Source organism: Ovis aries, chromosome 13 (genome assembly GCF_016772045.2).
Source record: "Ovis aries strain OAR_USU_Benz2616 breed Rambouillet chromosome 13, ARS-UI_Ramb_v3.0, whole genome shotgun sequence".
Lineage (NCBI taxonomy): Eukaryota > Metazoa > Chordata > Mammalia > Artiodactyla > Bovidae > Ovis > Ovis aries.
The window spans coordinates 30,323,860-30,350,275 of NC_056066.1; the positions used below are offsets into that span (position 1 = coordinate 30,323,860).

At 41.0% G+C, this 26,416-nt stretch overlaps 1 protein-coding gene across 3 annotated transcripts in view; it reads left to right on the forward strand.

Annotated features, from left to right (window-relative positions):
- The window catches only part of PTER (phosphotriesterase related), an 86,792-nt gene that overhangs the window by 22,118 nt on the left and 38,258 nt on the right, over positions 1–26,416 (forward strand). For 2 of the 3 annotated variants that reach the window (XM_012188435.5, XM_004014243.6), the window contains 2 exons: positions 21,959–22,429; positions 25,109–25,374. In XM_012188435.5, the coding sequence (XP_012043825.3) occupies positions 21,998–22,429; positions 25,109–25,374 (698 nt within the window). In that variant the 5' untranslated portion in view covers positions 21,959–21,997. Of the gene's footprint in view, positions 1–10,722; positions 18,662–21,958; positions 22,430–25,108; positions 25,375–26,416 lie in introns of those variants that run through there. The other variant, XM_042230589.2, reaches the window with a different exon arrangement.

The following is a 26,416-nucleotide window of genomic DNA, read 5'->3' on the forward strand; positions in this document are numbered from 1 at the left end:
TAAGTACCTCTATGTGCCAGACACTGCCAGGGGATGAAAACTGAGAGATAAGACAGGGACTGTGTCCTCAAGAAGCTCAAAGTCCGATGGAGAGACATTGAGACAAGAAGTGAGTTTCAAGGGTAACCTCAGACATGAGAGCACCTGAAGTGGGTGTCTTACCCAGACTGCTTGAGCAAAAAGGAGGAACATCAGGAAAAGCTTCCAGTTAGAAATGATGCAAAAACTGCCCCCTGAAGGCCTTGTACAAGCTAGTCAGGAGAGGAAACGGATTGAGGAAGTGGAGGGGGAGTAGGCTGGGTTTGTTATCTCAGAAAAAAAAGAGGCAGACACACAAAGACTTTGAGATAGGTGCAAGCATGTTGAGTATTTCTCATAGGCTTTCCCTGCCAAGCACCAGGTCTTGCACTTACGGGATACACAATAAATATTAAAGGAATCTGATAACCGGCTTTTTTAAAGAATGGAGAAACCGGGTGTGAAAGGGTTAACTTGCGGAGGTTTCTGGAGAGGTGTGGATGATGGGAGAAAGTACCTGAAGTGCACTGTGGCAAGGAAGGGGTGAGGGGAATACACTTAGGACCATTCTCAGGTGCCCTCAGGACCACACGAACTTGAAAATAGAGAAGGCATCTAAGAAAATGACATTGGGTTGAGAATTATGTCACAAAATCAGTGAGGGAGAAAACTACACAAATCTTAGAATCTGTAGGAAGATCTTGAGTTGAAGGGTTTGGCCTTTTTGAGTAACTGAAAGGCCATGGGGAGAATGGTTAGAGTGAATGGGTGGAGTAGAGTGAAATGCCTGGAGAGGTAGACAGGAACTAGATCATACCATGTTTTATAGGTCATGCCAAGTATTTTGGGTTTTATCCTAAGGGCAATGGGAAACTTTTAGGGGGGTTTTAAAGGAGCAAGAGACATGATCAAATCTGTTTTCCATCTGCAGCGACATGGACAGACCTAGAGATTGTCATACTGAGTGAAGTAAGTCAGAGAAGAACAAGTATCATATGATATTGCTTACATGTGAAATCTAAAAAAAGCGGGGGGGGGGGTAAGATGAACTTAACAAAACAGATAAGCTTTTTATTTTCATAGCTTGGAAAACACATTAAATTGCAACAAAGAAAAAATTTATCTTCACTATCTATTGCCCAAAGATACACAATACACTTTAGTATTTCTAGTTAAACTCTACATATATGTAGCTATATGCAAAAATTTACAGTTTTGCAATTTTTTCACATGTCAAAAGAGCATATTATTCTATCATTAAATATTGCTAGATTATAGGGAGATATTCCTATATTATTAGATATTTTGGCCACTCTTTAAAATAATGCCATAAAGAAACCTTTGGGAGTAATATTTTGTACAGGTATCAAAATATTTCCTGAAGACAGATCTCCAGGAACACTGTAACATTTAATGAACGTAGCTGCATACTGCTAAACTGCTTTTCAGAAAAGTTGGACACATTTGCACTCTGCCAGGGTTACAGAAAGGAGGCCCATGTGTCACCATGTTCACTATATTACTTATTTTTCACAAACCATTTGGTTTGTTTTAACCATCTTTATTTTAACCATCTCCCAACTGATGCTTTCTGCTGGGTCCCCCAAAATGTGGCCACTTCTGCTAACTTTTAGGACCCAGTTGTCACTTACAGTGGAAAGCTTTTTCTTCTTTAATGTGATGCTAGATTTCTATGAAAATTTTCAAACGGTTATCTGTGTTTCCTGTGTTGCAGATGGAAGTTATGTTCCTTAAATATGGTATATATTTTAAATACTTTTTTTAAAAATATTTTTATTTAGTTATTTGTTGCACCAGGTCTTAGTTGTATCATGTGAGATCTTTCACTGCAGTGTGAGGACTCTCTAGTTGGGGCATGCGGACTTGGTTGACCCGTGGCATGTGAGACCTTAGGTCACTGACTAGGGATCGAACCTGCGTCCCATGCATTGCAAGGTGGATTCTTAACCACTGAACCACCAGAAAAGTCCCTAAATACTTTTATTATTAAGCACTGTTTGCAAAACATTGAAATCAAGCTCCCCTCTCTGCCACCACATTTTGGGGATTATCTGGCAGCAGTAATGTCAAATAAATATCTTAGCTATTTGATATTTGACAGCTATTTGAAATTTGGACAGTTTTCTATTATGCTGTATTTGCTGGAAATTATTTTTAAAAAATATATCATGCTTGAGGTTTAGTTTGCAGGCTTGAAAATTTTATGTATGTAGCCACTGCTCTCTTCATTTCTCACTAAGAAGGCGTAATTGAAACTAGACTGTCACATTTGTTTGTATATAAAAGAAAAGTAATTATTTGTGGGATAATCCATTGGGATTTGGGGTATAGTTCTACATATTATGTGCCCTTTCCTCTTGCAAACTAAAATGAAAAAAGTGGAGGAGGGGGGAATCTTATTGGAATCATAGAGTTACAGTAAATTTTCCTTTATTCATGAAACTTTTTCCTCTTTCACTCATTCTTTAATGCACAAACAAATGACTTTCTCTATTCAGTTCAGTCTACTTTCACAGGTGCAAATTACATCCTAGATACTATATAAGCCTAGGGGATAAAAGAGAGATTCCCTGTGCTATACATCAGCTTCCCACTAACCATCTATTTCACACACGGTAGTGTGTATGTATGTCAGCTGTACTCTCTCAGTTCATCGCACCCTCTTCTTCCCCCTCTGTGTCCACAAGTCCAATCTCTATGTCTGCGTCTCTATTCCTGCCCTACAGATAGGTTCACATGTACCATTTGTCTAGATTCCATATGTGTGTGTGTGTGTGTGTGTGTTACTATGTGATATTTGTTTTTCTGACTCATTTATGTAGCACAGGGAGCTCAGCTCCATGCTCTGTGATGACCTAGAGGGGCGGGAGAGAGGCTAACAGGGAGGGGATATATGTATACATACATCTGATTCAGTTTGTTGTACAACAGAAACTAACACCACACTGCCAGGCAATTATACTCCAAAAAAAGGAAGACAGAAACAGATTTTTAGGAAAGTTTACACTATGATGAAGCACAAGCTGGAATCAAGATTGCCAGGAGAAATATCAATAACCTCAGATATGCAGATGACACCACCCTTATGGCAGAAAGTGAAGCAGAACTAAAGAGCCTCTTGACGAAAGTGAAAGAGGAGAGTGAAAAAGTTCACTTAAAGCTCAACAGTCAGAAAACTAAGATCATGGCATCTGGTCCCTTCACTTCATGGCAAATAGATGGGGAAACAGTAGAAACAGTGTCAGACTGTATTTTGGGGGCTCCAAAATCACTGCAGATGGTAACTGCAGCCATGAAATTAAAAGATGCATGCTCCTTGGAAGGAAAGTTATGACCAACCTAGATAGCATATTAAAAAGCAGAGACATTACTTTGCCAACAAAGGTCTATCTAGTCAAGGCTATGGTTTTTCCAGTAGTCATGTATGGATGTGAGAGTTGGACTATAAAGAAAGCTGAGTGCTGAAGAATTGATGCTTTTGAACTGTGGTGTTGGAGAAGACTCTTGAGAGTCCCTTGGACTGCAAGGAGATCTAACCAGTGCATCCTAAAGGAGATCAGTGCCAGGTGTTCATTGGAAGGACTGATGTTGAAGCTGAAACTCCAATACTTTGGCCTCCTAATGCGAAGAGCTGACTCACTGGAAAAGACCCTGAAGGTGGCAGGAGAAGGGGATGACAGAGATGAGACGGTTGGATGGCATCACCGACTCAATGGACATGAATTTGAATAAACTCCGGGAGTTGGTGATGGACAGTAAGGCCTGGCGTGCTGCAGTCCATGGGGTTGCAAAGAGTCGGACACCACTGAGCAACTGAACTGAACTGACACTATTAAGGAAAAGAGATTTCCTCCTTTCCCCTACTACTAGTGCTACTACTACTTCAGCTACTACTACTACTACACACATACACACACACACACAAACACACACACAAAGCACATAGTCAAATAGAGACACATACCTTCATAGGTCAATTCAGTGCAATGTGACATTTGCTGGGATCTACTTTTGAATTTCATACAGTGATATATTCACTATGAGTACCCCTCCCCCTCCAACATTATCAGGTTTAGATAAACCAAATCTATACACTAATGAACTGACCATGCAAAAACTAGTTCCCATTTAGTTTCCTTCATCCCAGTTTCTGTTCCTGCCTTGCATCTGAGTATCTTTTTCTTCATCTCTGTGGCTTGGCATAAATAGTCAAAAATATCAAGGGATAAGATGCAAATAGATTGCAAACTGAAATTGAAAGTTAAAAAAAGAGAGATGCCGTTGTATCATGAAGTTGAGGAAAGTGATACTGGAGAAATCCTACGATATATACCCACACAAATCCTATGATATATACAAACCCACACAAATGAGGATGTGACAGAATTAGACCTTTAACAGTATACGGATCACTGCTTCAAAAGAGAATATGAAGCATAAAACTGGTTAATGGAGGACTGTGGTAAAAAAAGAAAATGAAACATCTTCAGAAATATTTTTTTCAAAAATAACCTTTTTCATCACTGGGGTGCAAAAGTAAAGAATATCATCATATCCCCTTAAGATTATACAGTGGAAGTGACAAATAGATTCAAGGGATTAGATCTGATAGAGTGCCTAAAGGACTATGGACAGAGGTTCATGACACTGAACAGGAGGCAGTGATCAAGACCATCCCCAAGAAAAAGAAATGCAAAAAGGCAAAATGCTTGTCTGAGGAGGCCTTACAGATAGCTGTGAAAAGAAGAGAAGCAAAAGGCAAAGGAGAATAGGAAAGATATACCCATTTGAATGTAAAATTCCAAAGAATGGCAAGGAAAGAAAAGAAAGCCTTCCAAAAACAACAGAATGGGAAAATCTAGAGATCTCTTCAAGAAAATTAGAGATATAACACAGGAACATTTCATGCAAAGATAGGCAAAATAAAGGACAGAAATGGTATGGAGAATGGTGTAACAGAATGGTATAACAGAAATAGAAGATATTAAGAAGAGGTGGCAAGAATTAACAGAATTATATGAAAAAGATCTTCATGCCTCAGAAAACCACGATGGTGTGATCACTCACCTAGAGCCAGACATCCTAGAATGCAAAGTCAGGTGGGCCTTAGGAAGCATCACTATGACCAAAACTAGTGGAAGTGATTGAATGCCAGTTGAGCTATTTCAAATCCTAAAAGATGATGCTGTGAAAGTGCTGCACTCAATAATGCCAGCAAATTTGGAAAACTCAGCAGTAGCCACAAGACTGGAAAATGTCAGTTTTCATTCCAATCCCAAAGAAACGCAATGCCAAAAAATGTTCAAACTACCACACAATTGCACTTATCTCAAGCTAGGAAAGTAATGCTCAAAATTCTCCAAGCCAGGCTTCAACTGTACATGAACCATGAACTTCCAGATGTTCAAGCTGGATTTAGAAAAGGCAGAGGAACCAGAGATCAAATTGCCAACACCCTTGGATCACTGAAAAAGCAAGAGAGTTCCAGAAAAACATCTACTTCTGCTTTATTGACTATGTCAAAGCCTTTGACTCTGTGGACCACAACAAACTGTGGAAAATTCTGAAAGAGATGGGAATACCAGACCACCTGACCTGCCTCTTGAGAAATCTGTATGCAGGTCAAGAAGCAACAGTCAGAACTGGACATGGAACAACAGACTGGTTCCAAATCGGGAAAGGAGTACGTCAAGCCTATATATTGTCACCCTGCTTATTTAACCTCTACACAGAGTACATCATGAGAAAAGCTGGGCTGGATGAAGCACAGGCTGGAATCAAGATTTCTGGGAGGAACCTCAGTAACCTCAGATATGCAGATGATACCACCCTTATGGCAGAAAGCGGAGAAGAACTAAAAAGCCTCTTGAAGAAAGTGAAAGAGGAGAGTGAAAAAGTTGACTTAAAGCTCAACATTCAGAAAACGAAGATCACAGCACCTGGTCCCATCACTTCATGGCAAATAGGTGGGGAAACAATGGAAACCGTGACAGACTTTATTTTGGGGGGCTCCAAAATCACTTCAGATGGTGACTGTACCTGTCACCAGAAATTAAAAGATGCTTCCTCCTTGGAAGGAAAGTTATGACCAACCTAGACAGCATATTAAAGAGCAAAGACATTACTTTGCCAACGAAGGTCTGTCTAGTCAAAGCTATGGTTTTTCCAGTGGTCATGTATGGATGTGAGATTTGTTGACTATAAAGAAAGCTGAGCACCAAAGAGTTGATGCTTTTGAACTGTGGTGTTGGAGAAGACTCTTGAGAGTCCCTTGGACTGCAAGGAGGTCCAACCAGTCCATCCTAAAGGAAGTCAATCCTAAATATTCATTGGAAGAACTGATGCTGAAGCTGAAACTGCAATACTTTGGCCACCTGTTGCAAAGAACTGATTGATTTGAAAAAACCCTGATGCTGGGAAAGATTGAAGGTGGGAGGAGAAGGGGACGACAGAGGATGAGATGGTTGGATGGCATCACTGACTCAAGCAAAATGAGTTTGAGTTTCTCCAGGAGTTGGTGATGGACAGGGAAGCCTGGCATGCTGCAGTCTATGGGGTCGCGGAGAGTCGGACATGTCTGAGCGACTGAACTGAACTGAATTTCATCAAAAAAATTACATGCCTTCTTTCCCCAAATCCAACATTCGATTAATTTTTCCATCCTAAGAATTAGGACCTATCTATATTGACTTGTTTTTATATTTTATGTTTCTAATTTGAAATTTTAATCAAGTCCTTTAAATATGACCTATTATTCAATGTTGGTTTCTGTGTATTTTGATTACCCACTGCTGTGTAACAAACCATTCCCCCAAAACACAGGTTTTAAATAACAGCTACTTGATTATCTCCCATAATCATAACTGTGTGGGTTAGCCAGACTGTGCTGGGTTGGCTGTTGCTGGGCCAGCAGTCAGGTGGGATCTTAGTTGGGTTAGAAGGTTCAAGACAACTCATTCATGTGATACCTTCAAGAGACAGCCACAAGGCTGAGCTCAGTGGGATGATGGGGTGGGGATAAGCCTCTTGCACTACACAGGTAGTCTTAGGGTCTCTCCTTCTCCACATGAGAGGGTAGTCAGACTTCTTACATTGTAGCTCAAGATTTCCCAAATCACAAAAACAAGCTATTTCCAAAAATGTGAGTCCCCAACTGACATAGCATCATTACCGCCGCATTCTGTTGGTTAAAGCCAATCTCAGACCAGCTCAGGTTGAGCCTAGAAACAGGCTGCACAAGTGTACGAATATTGGAAAACACAGTTTACTGAAAACCAGCTATGGAGACCAGTTAACACACAGTGTGAAGTGCCTGCATTTAAAGAGGCATTTCTAGGACCAGTTATCCGTGGATAATGAGGACCTCCTGTAGCTGTAATCACTTCAGTCAGTCATTTCCAAAAGCCCAGTGAGTTGTGATGTCAATTCCAACAGTCAATCTGCTTTTAACAGTCATGGGCCTCAAGTGAAGGAATTCCTTTCTAAGAAAATTAGTCTCAGTTTGATTCATCAACTCCAATCTCTTATTGTTAGGGGTTTTTTTTAGAGAACAAATTTAGGTTCATTTGCCTAAGGATACTCAGCAACTATTTGGAAAAGATACAGTTGGGCAAATAATAATAATAATTCAGGACATTTTTCTGGTGCTTTATAATTTACATAATGCTTTTGGGTACCATCTTATTTGCTTTTCGTTTCAAATATTAAGCAGTAGATCAGGCAGGTCCACCACAGTTTTCAAGTGAGGAGACCAACATATTAGCTCATTGTAAGCTTTAAAATTTTTCAGTTACACAGGTGGGCACACTGGAGCCAGAACTTGAAGTTCGGGGTCCTTTCAAATCATCCATCCCTCCTAGCCTCCTGGAGAGTCCTCTTTTAAGCCGAACAGTAGCTGAAACTGAAATTAATTAATTAACTCTCTGTCTCTGACTCTCTCTCATGTATGTAAGTATTCACATGTATATAAAATGTACATTTTTTGGTTTTGGCAACAAGCTTTGTGGGCTCTTACTTCCCCAACCAGGGAGTGAACCCAGGCCCATGTCAGTGACAAGTCCTAACCTCTGGACTTCCAGGGAACTCCCTAAAATGTACATTTTAAAAATCATTCTTAAAGTACAGCCTTTATTCATAGTGAATGAATAGCACTAATATTTAATGAAGTTCATTCTTTCACTTTCTTATTATATGTATACATGTATGCATATCTATCCATTCCGGTATTCTTGCCTGGAGAGTCCCATGGATAGAGGAGCCTGCAGGCTACAGTCCATGGGGTAGTAAAGAGCTGGACATGGCTGAGTGGCTTAGCACATGCATATCTATATAAAACATACATTTTTTTAAAATGTTACAAAATGTTTTAAAAAGTACTATCTTCATGGATAATGATCTCTAGAAAGTCAGTAATATCCACTTCAAGTTCAAGGCTATCACCAAAACATGGATGTCATCTAGAAGTCATCTGGTCAACCCCTTCATTTCACAGACCGGGAAACAGACTCAAGAGTGTGAAGTTATCTGCCCAAAGTCATACAGCTGTTTAGTGGCAGAGCCAAGAGTTTTGACACTAACCCAACTATTCTTCCAATTAAACCAAGCCACCTCAAAAACAGCCTCCCAGATGAAACTGTGTGAGGAATAGAGATGTTTTGTGGTTAAGATATTAATTTAATTTGCCAGGAATTAAAAGTAACACAAATTGTAAGACTCTTAATGACTAAATACAGTTAAGGACCAGCTGTGCAATTTGCTCAAAATATTGCTGTTTCCAAGAGACAACCTAGTGCTGGGAATCCACAGAAGAAAAACAAAATCCTCTATAATAAGCTGAGCACTAACTTCACCTCAGAGAGTTCATTACAAAGAAAAAGAAGTTCTAACTATTGCATCCAAGAGCTTGTCCTATGTTTCATTTCCAAGAGTATATGTTAGCAAAATCAAAAAGTTTGCATCAAACATTCTCAGCACTGAATGTGGAAACTTCTGAGAATGAGAAGGGCTAAGAAGAGTTAACATCTTAGTTTTTCAAATGAAGAAAAACACAAAGATCCATTCAGTTCTGCAGACATTATTTTGCCAACATTGCAAAACTATTACTTATATTACAACAATAAGCAGTAAACAATATTGTATTTTGGCCTCAGTAGAAAGAAATATTTTTTTCCTCTCTTCCACCCTCTTCCATACACCCCTCCTCTCTCCCTTTCTTTTATTGTTGTTGTTGTTGTTGTTCAGTTGCTAAGTCGTGTCCAACTCTTTGCAACCCCATGGAATGCAGGACACCAGGCTTCCCTGTCCTTCACTATCTCTTGGAGTTTGCTCAAACTCATGTCCCTTGAGTTGGTGATAGCATCCAACTATCTCCTCCTCTGTTGCCCTCTTCTCCTGTTGCCTTCAATCCTTCCCAGCATCAGGGTCTCTTCCAGTTGAGGGGAATATATTTTCTGTTTGTTGCCTAAACAGGTAATAGATTCAAGAAGCCAGTGGTATCATTTATCATAGCTATAATGTATGTGACTTGAAGAGTTGACCAGTTAGCACATGTCTGACTAAATTAGAATCAATGAAGCTATAGGCTCCATCCCTTTAGTCGAGAGCGCCATGTAATTTCTGGGTTTAATAATCACATGAATGATTTGTCAGTTTAGAGGAACTGTTCGCATTAAGGAGCACAGGATCAGGAAGGGCGGAGCTGACCTAGAGGAGGGTACCTTTGCCAAGCACGCTCATCTGTGACCAAATTTTTCTAGGAATGTCACACCTGCGGTACATCTCTGCTGCCATCTTCATATTTGTTGTTTGAGATTTGGAAATATCCCCAGTTTGGCTCTTTTACTTTCTTCAGTTCAGTTCAATCATTTAGTTCAGTCACTCAGTCAAGTCCAACTCTTTGTGACCCCATGAATCGCAGCACGCCAGGCCTCCCTGTCCATCACCAACTCCCGGAGTTCACTCAGACTCACGTCCATCAAGTCAGTGATGCCATCCAGCCATCTCATCCTCTGTCGTCCCCTTCTCCTCCTGCCCCCAATCCCTCCCAGTATCAGAGTCTTTTCCAATGAGTCAACTCTTCGCATGAGGTGGCCAAAGTATCGGAACTTCAGCTTTAGCATCATTCCTTCCAAAGAAATCCCAGGGCTGATCTCCTTGCAGTCCAAGGGACTCTCAAGAGTCTTCTTCAACACCACAGTTCAAAAGCATCAACTCTTTGGCACTAGCTTTCTTCACAGTCCAACTCTCACATCCATACATGACCACTGGAAAAACCATAGCCTTGACTAGACGGATCGTTGTTGGCAAAATAGTGTCTCTGCTTTTTAATGTGCTATCTAGGTTGGTCATAACTTTTCTTCCAAGGAGTAAGTGCCTTTAAATTTCATGACTGCAGTCACCATCTGCAGTGATTTTGGAGCCCAAAAATATAAAGTCTGACACTGTTTCCACTGTTTCCCCATCTATTTCCCATGAAGTGATGGGACCAGATGCCATGATCTTTGTTTTCTGAATGTTGAGCTTTAAGCCAACTTTTTTGCTCTCCTCTTTCACTTTCATCAAGAGGCTTTTTAGTTCTTCTCCGCTTTCTGCCATAAGGGTGGTATCATCTGCATATCTGAAGTTATTGATATTTCTCCTGGCAATTTTGATTCCAGCTTGTGTTTCTTCCAGCCGAACGTTTCTCATGATGTACTCTGCATAGAAGTTAAATAAGCAGGGTGACAATATACAGCCTTTTCCTATTTGGAACCAGTCTGTTGTTCCATGTCCAGTTCTAACTGTTGCTTCCTGACCTGCATACAGATTTCTCAAGAGGCAGGTCAGGTGGTCTGTATTCCCATCTCTTTCAGAACTTTCCACAGTCTATTGTGGTCCACGCAGTCAAAGGCTTTGGCATAGTAAATAAAGCAGAAATAGAACTCTCTTTCTGGAACTCTCTTGCTTTGTCAATGATCCAGCGGATGCTGGCAATTTGATCTCTGGTTCCTCTGCCTTTTCTAAAACCAGCTTGAACATCAGGAAGTTCACGGTTCATGTATTGCTGAAGCCTGGCTTGGAGAATTTTGAGCATTACTTTACTAGCATGTGAGATGAATACAATTGTGCAGTAGTTTGAGCATTCTTTGGCATTGCCTTTCTTTGGGATTGGAATGAAAACTGACCTTTTCCAGTCCTGTGGCCACTGCTGAGTTTTCCAAATTTGCTGGCATATTGAGTGCAGCACTTTCACAGCATCATCTTTCAGGATTTGAAATAGCTCAACTGGAATTCCATCACCTCCACCAGCTTTGGTCGTAGTGATGCTTTCTAAGGCCCACTTGACTTCACATTCCAGGATGTCTGGCTCTCGGTGAGTGATCACACCATCGTGATTATCTGGGTCATGAAGATCTTTTTTGATCTTTTTGATCTGTTTATTCTTGCCACCTCCTCTTAATATCTTCTGCTTCTGTTAGGTCCATACCATTTCTGTCCTTTATCGAGCCCATCTTTGCATGAAATGTTCCCTTGGTATCTCTAATTTTCTTGAAGAGATCTCTAGTCTTTCCCATTCTGTTCTTTTCCTCTATTGCTTTGCATTGATCACTGAAGAAGGCTTTCTTATCTCTTCTTGCTGTTCTTTGGAACTCTGCATTCAGATGCTTATATCTTTCCTTTTCTCCTTTGCTTTTCGCTTCTCTTCTTTTCACAGCTATTTGTAAGGCCTCCCCAGACAAGCCATTTTGCTTTTTTGCATTTCTTTTCCATGAGGATGGTCTTGATCCCTGTCTCCTGTACAATGTCATGAACTTCAGTCCATGGTTCATCAGGCACTCTGTCTATCAGATCTAGGCCCTTAAATCTATTTCTCACATCCACTGTATAATCATAAAGGATTTGATTTAGGTCACATCTGAATGGTCTAGTGGTTTTCCCTACTTTCTTCAATTTAAGTCTGAATTTGGCAATAAGGAGTTCATGATCTGAGCCACAGTCAGCTCCTGGTCTTGTTTTTGTTGACTGTATACAGCTTGTCCATCTTTGGCTGCAAAGAATAGAATCAATCTGATTTCAGTGTTGACCATCTGGTGATGTCCATGTGTAGAGTCTTCTCTTGTGTTGTTGGAAGAGGGTGTTTGCTATGACCAGTGCATTTTCTTGGCAAAACTCTATTAGTCTTTGCCCTGCTTCATTCCATATTCCAAGGCCAAATTTGCCTGTTACTCCAGGTGTTCCTTGACTTCCTACTTTTGCATTCCAGTCCCCTATAATGAAAACGACATCTTTTTGGGGTGTTAGTTCTAAAAGGTCTTGTAGGTCTTCATAGAACCGTCCAACTTCAGCTTTTTCAACATTACTGGTTGGGGCATAGATTTGGATTACTGTGATACTGAATGGTTTGCCTTGGAAATGAACAGGGATCATTCTGTCATTTTTGAGATTGCATCCAAGTACTGCATTTCGGACTCTTTTGTTGACCATGATGGCTACTTCATTTCTTCTGAGGGATTCCTGCCCACAGTAGTAGATATAATGGTCATCTGAGTTAAATTCACCCATTCCAGTCCATTTTAGTTCACTGATTCCTAGAATGTCGATGTTCACTCTTGCCATCTCTTGTTTGACCACTTCTAATTTGCCTTGATTCATGGACCTGACATTCCAGGTTCCTATGCAATACTGCTCTTTACAGCATCGGATCTTGCTTCTATCACCAGTCACATGCACAACTGGGTATTGTTTTTGCTTTGGCTCCATCCCTTCATTCTTTCTGGAGTTATTTCTCCACTGATCTCCAGTAGCATATTGGGCACCTAATGACCTGGGGGGTTCCTCTTTCAGTATCCTATCATTTTGCTTTTTCATACTGTTCATGGGGTTCTCAAGGCAAGAAAACTGAAGTGGTTTGCCATTCCCTTCTCCAGCAGACCACATTCTGTCAGACCTCTCCACCATGACCTGCCTGTCTTGGGTGGCCTCCTGGGCATGGCTTGGTTTCATTGAGTTAGACAAGGCTGTGGTCCTAGTGTGATTAGATTGACTAGTTTTCTGTGAGTATGGTTTCAGTGTGTCTGCCCTCTGATGCCCTCTTGCAACACCTACCATGTTACTTGGGTTTCTCTTACCTTCTCTTATTTACTTTCTTAGTCAAATAGAAGAAAGAAACTGGGGGATGAAACCCACCATCTTCCTTTGAGTTGTAGATACAAGTTGCTCATTTGTATCCCTGAGTGGTTTTTGTTGTTGTTTTTTCATTTCTATTTTTTGGCCTCACTGCGCAGCATGTGGCATTGAACCTGTGCCCCCTGCAGTGGAAGCCGAGTGCCAAACTCTGGACCACCAAAGGAAGTCCATGACTTTGTTTTATTTATGTCACAGTTTGAAGAGCTTGCTGAGTCCCATTACTGCTCTGTGTACTGAGGTTGTCGGATTTCTTTTTCTTTATTCAGGCATGGCTATTGATCTTTGGACAGTGTTTAATAGGAAAACTTATAAATCTCCACACAGTAGAGCCACTTAACCATAAATATTTGGGTAAGTGGACATGCGGTAACGTGTGTGAAGAGAGATTCCTTGCGTCACTATTGTTCAGCCACCCGACCGATGCTGCCTGAGAGGAGGCGTGTCAAAGTCTTGAACCTGCGCATGATGGAAGTATTCAAACAAAGTATTAGGTGGTGTTTAAAATATTTTAGTCACAAATCAAATGTCAGCTATGAGTACAGCTTTTATGGAGCACTGCCGCTCTGTATGATGTCACCCATAAAAAATAGAAGTGCCCACACATTTCCATCAGACAGCACTTTTCTCTAAGGAACCCATTTATTTGGAGGATTCTTTTATAGCATCAGCAAGGCCAGTGAGAAACTTCCATCTGCTGTACTTCTTTCTGCTTCTGCTGGCTCACCATCTCCACTGGCGTCCAGCTCAGACAAAGCCACCACCTCCTTTTGTCCAGATTCTACCCACACCCCGCTGGTGTCCGCAGGCACACTGGCCGCCCTTCTGTCCATTCTCCACACAGTTGCCAGGTTATTCAGATCATATCTTCTCCTGCACAAAACTCTGAAATGCTTTCCCTTTTTTTAAAAAAAAATGTGTTAGGGTTTGACTAGGGAAAGGAAACAACTCTAAGTGAGATGGACCAAGAGATTGATTCAGTCAGTTCAGTTCAGTCGCCAAGTCGTGTCTGACTCTTTGTGACCCCATGGACTGCAGCACTCCATGCTTCCCTGTCCATCACCAATTCCTGGAGCTTGCTCAAACTCATGCCATCCAACCACTTCAACCTTTGTCGTCCCCTTCTCCTCCTGCCTTCAATCTTCCCCAGCATCAGGATCTTTTCCAGTGAGTCAGTTCTTTGCATCAGGTGGCCAAATATTGCAGTTTCAGCTTCAGCATCAGTCTTTCCAATGACTATTCAGGACTGATGTCTTTAGGATGGACTGACAGGACCTCCTTGCAGTCCAAGGGACCCTCAAGAATCTTCTCTAACACCACAGTTCAAAAGCATCAATTCTTTGATGCTCAGCTTTCTTTATAGTCCAGCTCTCACATCCATACATGACTACTGGAAAAACCATAGCTTTGACTAGACAGACCTTTGTTGGCAAAGTAATGTCTTTGCTTTTTAATATGCTGTCTAAGTTGGTCATAGCTTTTCTTTCAAGGAGCATGCATCTTTTAATTTCATGGCTGAAGACACCATCTGCAGTGATTTTGGAGCCCCCAAATATAAAATCTACCGCTGTTTCCATTGTTTCCCCATCTATTTCCCATGAAGTGATAAGACCAGATGCCATGATCTTCAGTTTCTGAATGTTGAGTTTTAAGCCAACTTTTTCACTCTCCTCTTTCACTTTCATCAAGAGGCTCTTTAATTCTTCACTTTCTGCCATAAGGGTGGTATCTTCTGCATATCTGCTGCTGCTGCTGCTGCTAAGTCACTTCAGTCATGTCCACCTCTGTGCGACCCCATAGATGGCAGCCCACCAGGCTCCCCCATCCCTGGGATTCTCCAGGCAAGAACACTGGAGTGGGTTTCCATTTCCTTCTCCAATGCATGAAAGTGAAAAGTAAAAGTGAAGTCACTCAGTCGTGTCCAACTCTTAGCGACCCCATGGATTGCAGCCCACCAGGCTCCTCCATCCATGGGATTTTCCAGGCAAGAGTACTAGAGTGGGGTGCCATTGCCTTCTCCCTGCATATATGAGGTTATTGATATTTCTCCCAGCAATCTTGATTCCAGTTTGTGCCTCATCCCGCCCAGAATTTCACATGATGTACTCTGCATATAAGTTAAATAAGCAGGGTGACAATATACAGCCTTGACATAGTCCTTTCCTGATTTGGAACAAGTCTATTGTTCCATATCCAGTTCTGACTATTGCTTCTTGACCTGCATACAGATTTCTCAAGAGGCAGGTCAGGTGGTCTGGTATTCCCATCTCTTTCAGAATTTTCCACAGTTGGTTGTGGTCCACACAGTCAAAGGCTTTGACATAGTCAATAAAGCAGAAGTGGATATTTTTCTGGAACTCTCTGCTTTTTCAGTGATCCAAAGGGTGTTGGCAATTTGATCTCTGGTTCCTCTGCCTTTTATAAATCCAGCTTGAACATCTGGAAGTTCATGGTTCACATACAACTGAAGCCTGGCTTGGAGAATTTTAAGCATTACTTTCCTAGCTTGTGAGATGAGTGCAATTGTGTGGTAGCTGAACATTCTTTGGCATTGCTTTTCTTTGGGATTGGAATGAAAACTGACCTTTTCCAGTCCTGTGGCCACTGCTGAGTTTTCCAAATTTGCTGGCATTACTGAGTGCAGCACTTTCACAGCATCATCTTTTAGGATTTGAATTAGCTCAGCTGGCATTCAATCACTTCCACTAGTTTTTTTTCTTTTTTTTTTTAAATTTATTTATTTATTTTTTTAATTTTAAAATCTTTAATTCTCACATGCGTTCCCAAACATGAACCCCCCTCCCACCTCCCTCCCCATAACATCTCTCTGGGTCATCCCCATGCACCAGCCCCAAGCATGCTGTATCCTGCGTCAGACATAGACTAGTGATTCAATTCTTACATGATAGTATACATGTTAGAATGCCATCCTCCCACATCATCCCACCCTCTCCCTCTCCCTCTGAGTCCAAAAGTCCGTTATACACATCTGTGTCTTTTTTCCTGTCTTGCGTACAGGGTTGTCATTGCCATCTTCCTAAATTCCATATATATGTGTTAGTATACTGTATTGGTGTTTTTCTTTCTGGCTTACTTCACTCTGTATAATCGGCTCCAGTTTCATCCATCTCATCAGAACTGATTCAAATGAATTCTTTTTAACAGCTGAGTAATACTCCATTGTGTATATGTACCACAGCTTTCTTATCCATTCATCTGCTGATGGACATCTAGGTTGTTTCCATGTCCTGGCTATTATAAACAGTGCTGCGATGAACATTGGGGTACATGTGTCTCTTTCAATTCTGGTTTCCTCGGTGTGTATGCCCAGCAGTGGGATTGCTGGGTCATAAGGTAGTTCTATTTGCAATTTTTTAAGGAATCTCCACACTGTTCTCCATAGTGGCTGTACTAGTTTGCATTCCCACCAACAGTGTAGGAGGGTTCCCTTTTCTCCACACCCTCTCCAGCATTTATTGCTTGCAGATTTTTGGATCGCAGCCATTCTGACTGGTGTGAAGTGGTACCTCATTGTGGTTTTGATTTGCATTTCTCTAATAATGAGTGATGTTGAGCATCTTTTCATGTGTTTGTTAGCCATCTGTATGTCTTCTTTGGAGAAATTTCACTTCCACTAGTTTTGATCATAGTGATGCTTCCTAAGGCCCACTTGACTTCGCATTCCAAGATGTCTGGCTCTAGGTGAGTGATCACACCATAGTGATTTTCTGGGTCGTGAAGATCTTTTTTCCGTAGTTCTTCTGTGTATTCTTGCCACTTCTTCTTAATATCTTCTGCTTCTGTTAGGTCCAGACCATTTCTGTCTTTATTGTGCCCATCTTTGCATGAAATGTTCCCTTGGTACCTCTAATTTTCTTGAAGAGATCTCTAGTCTTTCCCATTCTGTTGTTTTCCTTTATTTCTTTGCATTGATCACTGAGAAAGGCAGAGCTTAGAACTTAAAAAGTTGTTGAAGAAGTGAACTGAAAATCAATTCACCAAACATCAACTTGCCAATTTCACCATTGCTTCTAGAATTATAATTGTGTATCTCCAATCTAGTCTAGTACCTGGCACAGAAGACATAAGGGCAGAAAGAGGGCTTATGTCTGTGGAATAGGACAGTGCATTGCCATTAAAGAAATTCCATTCAGGCATATGTAAAATATTCAGAGTTCTAGAAGTCCTACTCTGAAATATGAAATATAACTGAAATGAATCTCACTCTAGGTAGACAGAAAAGTCTTAAGCATAATGACGAGGGGGAAGCATGTGGCACAATTTCAATGAAACAAAACTAAATTGCTCCCAAACTACCCACTTACCTCCCAACTCTAATAATTAGGCCGATTTACTCTTTATTTTATAAATCATTGACGCATATATTTTCAAAAAAGACTGAGCCTACATATCATCTCTTGTTTCCAGCTCAATGGTATAGTGCCTTTCTCTGAGTCTGTTCTTCTTCTTCTTCTTTTTTTTTTCTCTTTAATGTTCTATGCTCTTTTTATCTCTCTCTCTCAACTCCATACCCATTGGAATTGGTAGTGCTGTTTTCTCTGACTGGGCTCTAATAGGAACTGCAGACTTTCCTCAGTCTCTCTGACTGTTCAGATTTCATATGTGAAGTACAAAAATCTTGTGGCAATTGTGTTTATAGCTCTGCCTAACCCCTTCCCCTCCCAGAGAAGGAAATGGCAACCCACTTCAGTATTCTTGCCTGGAGAATCCATGGACAGAGGAGCCTGGCAGGCTACAGTCCATGGGTTGCAAGAGTCGGACATGACTTATCGACTAAACCACCACCACCACCAACACTTTCCCCAGTACCTTCTGGGCAGGTGTATGCAGTGCTGAGTTTGCAAGTCTTCTGTAAAATGCCAGAAGCCTCCTTTTTGTGTTGGGGCTGGGGTTGGGGCCGGAGGGGTGTGGGGGGATTGGGGGGCAGGGAGGTCACTCCTATTTGCACAGCTGTGCACTGCAGCTTTTATTCTGCACTTATTGCCCTCTGTGTTCTGTGCTCTCTCTATGGCAGAAGGCCATTAATAGCCCCTTGCCTGCAGATTAAGAAGAGAACAAGTTCCAGGCTGAAAATAGACCCCAAAGGCTGCCTCATAGAAACCCCATAGTTTCTGCACAGAAACTATGAAATCTACCTGCATACTTTAATCTCACTAAAACAGGGTTCCTCAACCCCTGGGCCATGGACCTGTACCGGCTGGGTTAGGAACCAGCCACGTATCAGGAGGTGAGCAGTGGGTCAGTAAGTGAAGTTTCTCTGCATTTACAGCCACTCCCCATTGCTCTCATTACCAGTTGAGCTCCACCTCCCGTCAGATTAGCCTGTCAGCATTATACTATGGTAGGAGATCAAACCCTGCTGTGAACTGTACATGCAAAGCATCTAGGCCGAGGGCTTCTTCTGAGAATCTAAGGCCTGATGATCTGATTCTGTGTTATGGTGAGTTGTATAATTAATTCATTATGTATCACAATGTAATAGTAACAGAAATAAAGTGCCCAATAAATGTAATGCACTTGAATCATCCCCAAACTATTCCTTCCACATCACCACCCCACCCCTTCGTCCATGGACAAATTTTCTTCCGAAAAACCAGCCTCTGGTGCCAACAAGGATGGAGATCACTGCACTGAAAGACATTCTAGCTTAGAGTGGTGTTGGGTCTACTTTGTTCTTTCATCTTTTCTTATCTTTTAAGTATGGGCTACATTGTATGTGATCATAGGAAGCACCAACTAGTTCTGCCTGAGAGTGTTAGAGGAATTTCCTGGAGGAGATGGCAGTTCTTAAATGATATTTTTTCACGAAGACTCACAGTTTGTGAGCTTGAAACTTCCAACATTGCTCTTTCAAATCTATATCAATTAAATATGTGGTTTGGCACTTTTCTAGTAAAAGCCATAGCGTTTTGTCAATTTATCCAAGTTTCTGGCCCCTGGAGATACTCCAGGAACACATCTGTAAGATCACCAGCCAGAAGGAGGGAAAGAGCCAGTGAACCCATATGGAACATTGAGTCTATTATTAAATGATACTTTGATTCCATCAACTGAAGGAACTAGCTACAGTCACAAGAAATGAAGCATTGAACAGTGGGTTCTTGGACATCATCAATGGAAAATATTGCCCTCTGTAGTGACTGGCAGCTACAGAGTAATTCTATAAATAGACAAACATCTTCTGTTATGACCGCCATGTGGAATATTTAGCTGTTGGAAGCCTGACTTGCAGAAGAGCACTCTCAAGCAAAAATTAATGGCCATGCTAGCCACAAGTCCTAAAGTTCTCTGTCAAACAGGCTAAATCAATCCTCCATGCATTGCACACCAATATATGTCAGACACTTGGATTCCAGATGATTGCAGTGGCTTGATATAAAGTGACCCCATAACTCAGTATTCCGCTGTCTCTATCTTTATTTTCACCTTGTCTTACATATGCACTGTACCTGTTACAAATTTGTCCTGTACCCACTGTGCCCCAAATGATGACTTTTTTAATCAATCACTTCCTCTAAAAAGGAATAATGCAGGACATATATGAGTCTCCAAAGTCAGCATAACAAAGGTGTGTGCTGAGTCCCAGACACTTGGATGGGTTGTTTTACCTGTGCTATATAATTTAATTTCATTCTTATGACAGCCTATGAAATGTGCACTGTTGCTCTAATTTACAGATGGGAAAACTGATGCTCAGAAAGTCACAAAGGACCATCCTCAAAGGGATGTGGTTCCCTGGCAAAGGGGGAAACAGTTTCAGAATTTCATTTAAAGGAACAAAGTGAAAGAACAAATATTTAATGAAATATTTAAAAGAGTTAAACTCATTGGGACACAGTCAGTTAGTAGTTCTCAGGGTCTTGGGGAAAGAGAAAATGGGGAATTATTGCTTAATGTTTGCAGAGGTTTTGTCTGGAGTGATGAAAAAGTTTTGGAAATAGATGCTGATGATGTTTGCAAAACATGGTGAATGTAATTAATGCCACTGTACTGTACATTTTAAAATTATGGTCCAATGATTAAGAATTCACCTTCCAATGCTGGAGATGTGGGTTCAATCCGTGTTTGGGGAGCTAAGATTGCAACTGAAGAGCTGTAACTAGAGAAGCTTGAGTGCCCCTCAACTAGAGAAAAAGCCTACACGCAGTAATGAAGACTCCACAGAGACAAATTTTTTAAAACCCACAAAACTGTTAAAAGGCAAACTGTATGCTATATATATTTTGTGCTTCCCAGGTGACTCAAATGGTAAAGAATCTGCCTGCAATGTGGGAGACCTGGGTTTGATCCCTGGGTTGGGAAGATCCCCTGAAGGAGGGCTTGGCAACCCACTCCAGTATTCTTGCCTGGAGAATCCCTATGGACAGAGGAACCAGGCGAGCTACAGTCCATGGGGTTGCAAAGAGTCCGACATGACTGAGCACAGTAAAGGTGGCTCAGTGTTGAAGAATCGCCTGCCAATGTAGGAGACTGGAATTCAATCCCTGGGTCGGGAATATCCCCTGGAGAAGGAAATGGCAACCCACTCCAGTATTCTTGCCTAGGAAATCCCATGGATGGAGGAGCCTGGTGGGCTGCAGTCCATATGATCGCAAAAGAGTCAGACATGACTTAGCAACTAAACATATATATTTTACTATAATAAAAAAAGATGGGAGAGGAGGGAAAAAAAAGCAACAATGTGAGAGCTTCAAAGGACACTCCGTTTTACTCAGTTCCCAGTAGATTTCTTCTGCCATCCCTTGGATGTGTCTGGTTGGTGCTCCAGTGTCTGTCTCTGGCCGTGGTTTTGTCCTTGACCGTGTACCTTCATCACTTTCAGGATATCCTTTCTCTTTTCCAAGTGAACCCCCTTCATTTGTGAAATGAAAAGCTGTGGAATTGGGATCTTTGCTGTCACCGATACAAACTTGGTGCAGACTTATTTGTGTTACAAATGAAAGTAAACAGAGGATAAACAGAGTAGCATTTGTTCTTTTTAGAGACAATAGATTTCCGTTTTAGAATGCACAGTTGCTTCCATTAAGCCTAAGAATTTTTGCTTTTAAAATTTTTGAAATGTATTTCTGACTGTGTGCTCTAGACAAAATAAAACACCTAGAATGGAGAGGTTTGTTTGTTTTTGTTTTTTCATTATTAGGCCTAGACATGCTCCTCCTAGCTGTTTTTAGGGGAATAATCTGTGAAATGATCAATTTTGTTGTATTCCTTTTTATATCTCCAGTTTTGACACAGTGGACCTGGCATCATGTGGCTAGTAAATGAGTCATGGAATGATCAGTCATCACAGTATATTTAATTTAGCTGAAAAATGACATATGGCTACTGATCTATGGCTACTTCGGATATAAGTTATTGATTATGAAGGTTTTTTAATGGACATTATTGTTGAATTAGCCAAAGAAGCATAGCTCTAATGAGATAAAATTAAGCAAAAGAAAAATGTGAACTGAATATCAAGAAATACTTCCAGTAGATGAACTTGGGATTAAATCAGACAGAGAAGTCCCAGTGGAAGTGGTTGGGGGACATTTGACACCATGAACGCTACTTCGAGCTGCAGTGAACTTAAACAATTTACAAGCGACAGACTCTGACTTTGGCAGGATGATGAGTGAGATCATATCTCTAGTTTCATTGATTCTCTTACCCTGGTATACATTCACAGCGTCACATCCCCTGTGGACAGAATTTATATGTGTGTTAAATTTTCTGATTATCGTTTTCTTTTTTCCAGGAAACACTCTTTTTAGAGCATCGCCTGGTCCCATCAGAAATGTCTTCCTTAAGTGGGAAAGTTCAAACGGTCCTGGGCCTTGTGGAGCCTGGCACACTGGGTCGCACCCTGACCCATGAACATTTGACAATGACCTTCGACTGCTGTTACTACCCACCTCCTCCAAGCCACGAAGTTATCTCCAAGGAGCCTATTATAATGAAAAATTTATTTTGGATCCATAAAAACCCTTATTCCCATAAAGAGAATCTGCAGCTGAATCAGGAGACGGAAGCCATCAAGGAAGAACTATTGGATTTTAAAGCCAAAGGTGGAGGAGCTTTGGTGGAAAACACAACCACTGGGATCAGCCGAGACGTGCGGACCTTGAAGTGGCTTGCGGAAGAGACTGGTGTCCACATCATAGCTGGGGCTGGCTTTTATGTGGATGCGACTCACTCTTCAGAGACCAGAGCCATGTCGGTGGAGCAGGTATCAATAAAAGCCTTTATTTCTTGGACAATTGTTGTTGTTCTTTAGTCTCTAATTCATGTCCAACTCTTTTGCAACCCCATGAACTATATAAACCACCAGGCTCCTCTGTCCATGGGATTTCCCAGGCAAGGATACTGGAGTGGGTTGCCATTTCCTTCTCCAGGGCTTCTTCCCGATGCAGGGATCGAACCCTTGTCTCCTGCTTGGCAGGTGGATTCTTTACCACTGAGCCACCAGGGAAGCCCTTCTTGGACAGTATTTGTGTATAAATTCAGAACAGTCAGCCCTTCAAACCTTGGATTATCCCTACACGTCATCTACATTTGGAAATGTCATTGGCTCAGAGGCATGCTATGGAAATTTGCCAGCTAGCAAAGACATCTGTCACTGGGACCTAAATTAGGAAATTTTCATTTTACAAAGAAACAGTGTCCTGGAAGAAGATCTTAATGCATGGGTCACCAAAAAACCTGATATGTTCATACTTCGATTCCCCTATATGATATCGGCTCAGAAGTAGTGGCATAGGCTTTGTGTAAATCTCAACTTTCCATTGTAAGCTTCAGTTATGCAACCTCAGTTTTCCTTCTGGATTTTATAATGTAACCGGCAATAAAAATTCACTGTAGGGTGAAACTTGGCAGGCAGGGACTTGGCACTTTTGCAAACATGTTTCCTTCTCCTTTTACAAAACAAGACGTGTAGAAGAAAATCCACTTTCCTGTTTTTGTTTAAATAGGATCTTAAGCAAGAATGGGCAGAAGGAAAAGTAAATCTTTCAGGGATTAAAGAGAAAGAATAAGCCACGAAGCTTTTTTGCATGTCTATGTATGTTCCCTCTACATATGCACATAATACAAATGTATATGTATTTACATGTATATGTATATATTCATGTGTATCTTCCATTATCTGTTTCATAGGCATAGAATGTCAGCTGCAGCCTTTGCAAAGAATCAGTTAATCTTTAAAATACTTTAGATTTCAGATTTTTATCTGCATTTTTCCCAGTCAGGCCTTTCTCTTTTTAATTGGTGTCATATTTATTTATTTATTTATTTATTTTTGGCCACACCGTGCAGCATGCAGGATCCTAGTTCCTTGACCAGGGAGTGAATCCAGGCCCCCTGCATTGGGAACATGGACTGCCAATCTGTGTGTGCTCAGTCGTGTCCAACTCTTTGCCAGCCTGCCAGGCTCCTCTGTCCATGGGATTCTCCAGGCAAGGATACTGGAGTAGGTTGCCATTTTCTATTCCAGGGGATTTTCCCAGGAATCGAACCCAAGTCTCTTGTGTATCCTGCATTGGCAGATGGATTCTTTCCCACTGAACCACCAGGGAAGCCCAGGGACATACTCAAATATATATATATATATTTTTTTAATTGGTCCCTTTATATACACTGATATTATTTGAAGACTATCCTGATATCAGGGATTACACATTCCTCTAACCACACTTAGCAGTAAGTATAAATAGGAACTGTCCCAAAATGTCATCTTAGAATTGTGTGCTGGGAATTGGCTTTGCTGCATAGTGTAGCTTCCCTGGTGGCTCAGACGGTAAAGAATCTGCCTGACCCAGTTTCGCTCACTGGGTCGGGAAGATTTCCTGAAGAAGGGAATGGCAATCCACTCCAGTATTCTTGCCTGGAGAACGCCATGAACAGAGAAACCTGGAGGACTATAGCCCACGGGGTTGCAAAGAGTAAGGGCATGACTGAGTGACTACGCTTTCTTTTTCATAGTGTAAAGGGAACTTCCCAGGAGGCTCAGTGGTAAAAGAATCCACTTGCCAATGCAGGAGACACTAGTTCAAATCCCTGGGTCAGGAAGATCTCCTGGAGAAGGAAATGGCAATCCACTCCAGTATTTTCACCTGGGAAATCCCATGGATAGAGAAGCCTGACAGGCTACAGTCCATGGAGTCACAATGAGTCAGATACAACTTAGCAACTAAACAACAAGAACAGTAGGGCAAAGGACAGAATAAATAATAGAGGATTAAAGAATTACTTGCTACGGTTGACACAGACTCAAAGACAGTCTTTTTACATTCTACATGCCCCTAAGATTAAATTATGGATTTTTATCTCAATGAATGAATGAATGTACAATTATGTACTCTTCTTAAGTCACTTTTCCCCATGTAGCTTCCTAAATCCATGAATATCTTGTAAAATAATCACAGTAAGATACTATCAAATCTTTGGTTTAGAGTAACTTGTGTTTTTTGTGTTTTTTTTTTTTAATTAAAATTTAAAATTTTTTTTCTTTGGAGTATATTCGATTACCAATGACCAATGTTGTGTTAGTTTCAGGTGTCCAGCAAAGTGATTCAGTGATACATATACATGTATAACTTTTCAAATTCTTTCTTTTTGCCACACTGTGCAGCATGGGTCATCTTAATTCCCCAACGAGGGACTGAACCTGGGCCCCTTGCATTGGGAGCACAGAGTCTTAACCACTTAAATTCTCTTAGAGTAACTTTTTGAATTTGAGATTTTGCCAGTAAAATGCCTTTCTCATTTGCCAATATTAACTGAATGGATGTTGAATACATTTATACATTTTTAAAAGAATGAGTGACTCAATGAATAAATTCACTCACATACTGTATTGGCTCTCTGTTGATAAAATCTAGTCTATAACTTTTCATTCTCTCTTCCTTAGCTTACTGATGTCCTTGTTAATGAAATTCTCTGTGGAGCCGATGGAACCAGTATCAAGTGTGGCGTTATTGGGGAAATTGGTTGCTCCTGGCCTCTGACTGACAGTGAAAGAAAGGTTCTGCAGGCAACAGCTCACGCCCAGACTCAGCTTGGCTGTCCTGTTATTATTCATCCCGGAAGGAATCAAAGTGCACCATTTCAGATTATCCGAGTGTTGCAAGAAGCTGGAGCAGACATCTCCAAAACAGTTATGTCACACCTCGATAGGTAAGCAGAACATCTACCAATTAATGTCAACCATCACGTGATTCATGGATAATCAAATAAATAGAATCATCAGATCAATGAAACACTAGAGAAAACTACCAACTACACGTTAGATAGTATTTAGAAAGTTTTACCATAAACATTAATAAAAGCCACTGATGCCGTTTTTGTGTCCCTACTCTGTGTCAGTACCCGAGGTAATTTGCATACACCATTTCTTTTAATTTAGTTAATCCTTCATAACCCTTCAAGGTAGGTATCACTGCTTTGCCTCAAGGTATGATGTCACAGTTGGTGTCAATTCCAACTGCTTAGTATTTACCAGTAGTTGGAGGGATTAATTTATCTGCAAATATAAAGGGAAGGCAAATTGGTTTCATTCTGAGAATAAAAACACACATATAAATGTTGAGGTTTGCTATTGTGACTGATGGTTTGAATCATCTGAATTTTGGAAAATGCAATGCTAAAAAAGTAATAGTAATACGTATATTATTTGTTTGGTGGTATTATATCTTAGTTTCCTATGGTTCTGTAACAAATTGTAAGAAACTAGGAGGCTTCAAGCAGTAGAAATGTATTCTCTGACAGCTCTGGAGGCCAGCAGTCTGAAATTAAGGTGTTGGCAAGGCTGTGCTTCCTCCAAGGACCTACAAGGAGGAGACTTCTTTGCTGTTTTCACCATCTGGTGGTTCCAGGATTTCTTTGGTTTGTAGCCACCTAAATTCAATTTCTGCTCTGTCTTCAGATGGCCTCCTCAAGCCGATCTGTGTCTCCCCTTTTATTTCTTATGAGGACACCTGTCATTAGATTTAGTGCCCACCCAGATCATCCAGAATGACCTCATCTCAAAATCGTCAACTTAATTACATCTGAAAAGACCCTCTTTCCAAATAGGGTCACTTTCAAAGATTCAGAGAGTTGAAACATGGACATGTCTTTTTGAGGTCCACCACTCAGCCTCCTCGTATTATATTGGATGTGTAGGGTCAGTAAAATAACTGACTATATAAAAAGACATTAGCTACAGTTATCAGAATGA